We start from the raw sequence: 3,838 nt of genomic DNA on the forward strand, positions 1-3,838 counted from the left end.
ATGAACGAACAAAACATCTAGAGCATGATTGTCATAGTGTTCGCGATGCTGTCCTGGCTAGTCTCATTACTACTTCGTATGTCTCGTTCAAGGATCAAATTGCTGATGTTCTTACCAAAGCCCTTGGTCGCCCGCAGCTCGAGTATCTTTCTTCCAAGTTGGGAGTCAAGGACCTTCACTCTCCAACTTGAAGGGGAGTATTAGGAAGATAATAATCTTCTATTGAAAGTTATCTTATTGTTGTATTTATCTACTTGTACATTATTGTTTAGATAACGATAAGGTTCAATATCTTGCGTATCAAGATATCTCATTGTTGTATATAAACAGAGCTTTTGCTCGTATCAATGCAAGTCACAAGTTTACAAGTCTTTTGTTTCTCAAGTTTACAAATATCTAGGAAATGCTTTTAATAAACTTTGGTAGAAAAATTTCATTACATATCCAAAATGCCACTTTTGTTTTCTAGATTCATAGCAACGTCAAAAGACAATTTCATTGACCATGAAAATAAGATGCGATAAGGGTTATAGATTCTTGATTAACAAAATAAACATATTAGAAATGCGGTTATTCTTTGATAAACGTATTTCACGTTGATTTATTAAATAACGATTGATCTTAGGCTCTTCGCCACGTAAATGGCCGTACAGCCTGAGTTTGTCATATTGTTTTTTTTGTTGACAAAAAAAAAACTAGATTTTGTTTAGTATGTTTTGCATTGGTTTGATTCATAGGTGTTCGACAAGGTGCTCAAACCACGTTAGTTTGTGAATACGTGAATAATCTCTAGATTCTCTACCCAATGGTGGTTATTCGACTCTTTGTGAATACACATCCATCTACGTAATTCAGACACAGACTATAATATCCGAAAATGACGCTACCATTGTGAAATATCCAAATTGGACTTGCCATCATTTATGGCAAAGTAAGCAGTTGAAACAAATGCACTAATGAGACATCTGAGTTATAACTTATAAAGGCCTATGTATAAGTATGTCTCTACTCTTTCAAAAGGCGCTTGTTATATTAACCAAGAAAAGATACATTAAAAGCACAGCTTGAACTCTTTGCTTTTGGCTTTTGTTGGTCACCGACGCAAGTAAACTCCCAAATCAAGCGTTAATACCCCAGTAGCTGTCGTTGGTGCGTACTTACACTCGCTCGTGAATCACGCTTATACAGTAATACCATTTTCATTTAATTACGTTTATGCTTAATTAACGCGTCTGATCTTTGCCAGGCTGACTCTCTAGACAATATATCTGCTCCATCATTATTATAAATATCCCAGACTAAACTTTATATATCAATAAAATATTTTATAACACAAGTGACGACAAATCAACGATTAACACTTACCGTTAACGAAATTTCACAGCAAATGTCGAAACTACCCCTAATCCGCCATTAACAATTTAACAAAGACACAAAAAGCCGCTTCTCCCTTTCACACTCTTGTCTTTCACTAAGACACTCAGTTCAAAAACTCAAAAATATGTCGGCACTGTGTTTACGTTTATGTCTGTTTCTCTTGTTACCAATCGCGATTAGCAGCGTCACCGCCACCGACACTGATCTCCCGGCGTTTAGAGAAGCTCCGGCGTTTCGAAACGGCAGAGAATGCTTCAAAACGGCATGGTCACCGGAGGACCGCACACACAACCCTTCCATCATCCACATCGCGATGACTCTCGACGCTATCTACCTCCGCGGCTCGGTCGCCGGAGTCTTATCCGTTCTCCAGCACGCCTCATGTCCCGAAAACGTCGTTTTCCACTTCATCGCGACTCACCGCCGCAGCGCCGATCTCCGCCGCACAATCTCCTCCACGTTCCCTTACCTAACCTTCCAGATTTACCATTTCGACCCTAACCTCGTCCTCAGCAAGATCTCCTCCTCCATCCGCCGCGCCTTGGACCAGCCCCTAAACTACGCCCGGATCTACCTCGCCGATCTCCTCTCCACCGCCGTGCGCCGCGTGATCTACTTCGACTCCGACCTCGTCGTGGTCGACGACGTGGCGAAGCTCTGGGGGATCGATCTCGGCCGCCACGTCGTCGGAGCTCCGGAGTACTGCCACGCGAACTTCACGCACTACTTCACCTCGAGGTTCTGGTCGAGCCAGGGGTACAGGTCGGCGCTGAGAGGGAGGAAGCCGTGCTACTTCAACACGGGCGTGATGGTGATCGATCTAGGGAGGTGGAGAGAAGGGAGGTACACGGTGAAGCTCGAGACGTGGATGAGAATCCAGAAACGGCACCGTATCTACGAGCTGGGGTCTTTGCCGCCGTTTCTGCTGGTTTTCGCGGGAGATGTCGAGCGGGTGGAGCACAGGTGGAACCAGCATGGGCTCGGGGGTGATAACTTGGAAGGGCTTTGTCGGAATCTGCATCCTGGCCCGGTGAGTTTGTTGCATTGGAGCGGGAAAGGGAAGCCGTGGCTAAGGCTTGACTCCAGGAGGCCTTGTCCGTTGGATTCGCTTTGGGCTCCTTACGATTTGTTTCGTTATTCACCGTTGATCTCTGATAGCTGATTAAATTTAATCATCGGAGGGTGGAGAGAGTTTGTAACATAGAATGTTTTGAAGCTATATGCATTTGGGCCGATGATAGGCTTTTGAAATATTTGGCTAGGTTTTAGATTTAAGTCACAAAGGAAGGCTAAAGGAGCTTGGGGCAGAAAAGCCCATGCTTTTAGTGCCGAGAAAGCCGACAAATCTACAATTTCTTTAGACGCAGAGTTCTTGGGCCTGCGTTTAATATATACTTTGATTCTTTGAAACATTATACTATCTCTGAAATATCAAATTTTGTAGTTTTTTCTTATGTCCTTGATTGATTCGATCGGCTCTGGAAAAAATGAACTTAATGATATAGAGTGAATTGGTTAGCGTGTTTGATTAATTGAGTTCAGAATGTCTTCGGACAATGCGAGATGATAGTTCGAAATTTTTTAATGCATATTAAAAGTATAAGTTGTCCTTGTTTAGCTGACTATTATACTCGGAAGGTACCGGCCATGAAATCATTTTGTTATATAGTAATATCATAATTCGTGCGCCAACCGAAGAGTACTAATTAGTTAGAGATTATTATAGTAATCATCACCTAATGCATTCTTTGATTAATGAACAATGATACATTTTCAGTGAACGAATCTCGACATGCAGGCCACGTCATGGACACTTCATTAGGGTCAAACACTTTACATATGAAATGGATTAACTATTATGAAGTAATAATTCATTACGTTTGTACAAGTTCACCAAAAGTGAAATGCAAAACCTATACTTCATTAGAGCTTGATGAATTCTAGAATGAAGACTAATTAAGGTAATATACAAGTGTTGTTAGTTAAGAAAATGTAGTATATGAGTCAAATAAGTACGTGCACACTGCACTATTGAAAAGAAATATGTATGCTTGATATTTAGCAATCAGATAATTAAATCATATGTTTACTAACTGTTTTGGCAGTTTAATGCACACTATATTATGAGAAAAGTAGCCCAATTCTAGAATGAAAATAAAAGAGCATGTTTTCCATAGAATTTGAATGTGCGTGGAAGGTCTAATAGATTGGTATAATAGATTGGTATACTGACGTGGATCCAACACGCATAAAACAAGAAAATATATAATAAATAATTATAAAATTTGAGAAACCGAACTTTTCATATCATCCACAAAATTTGACTGTGGTCACAACTAATTAATATATTATCTTTCACGCACTGATATTTTCGATATTATTTTGATGACATATACAATATATCGGAAATATATAACTATATCTTGAATTCTTGATATATATATCAAATGGCAAAACTTTT

At 40.0% G+C, this 3,838-nt stretch overlaps 1 protein-coding gene across 1 annotated transcript; it reads left to right on the top strand.

The window, feature by feature from the left end:
- Window positions 1-1,331: 1,331 nt before the first annotated feature.
- On the top strand, window positions 1,332-2,630 carry LOC108846211 (probable galacturonosyltransferase-like 3). Its single transcript, XM_018619467.2, has one exon. It carries the CDS (start codon window positions 1,502-1,504, stop codon window positions 2,537-2,539), a length of 1,038 nt encoding a protein of 345 aa, XP_018474969.1. The 5' UTR covers window positions 1,332-1,501; the 3' UTR covers window positions 2,540-2,630.
- The last annotated feature ends 1,208 nt before the right edge of the window (window positions 2,631-3,838 follow it).

This window comes from Raphanus sativus, chromosome 1 (assembly GCF_000801105.2).
Source record: "Raphanus sativus cultivar WK10039 chromosome 1, ASM80110v3, whole genome shotgun sequence".
Classification (NCBI taxonomy): Eukaryota; Viridiplantae; Streptophyta; class Magnoliopsida; order Brassicales; family Brassicaceae; genus Raphanus; species Raphanus sativus.

Coding starts and splice junctions, on each gene's coding strand:
- LOC108846211 (XM_018619467.2), top strand. CDS start 1,502: ATGTCGGCACTGTGTTTACGTTTATGTCTGTTTCTCTTGTTACCAATC.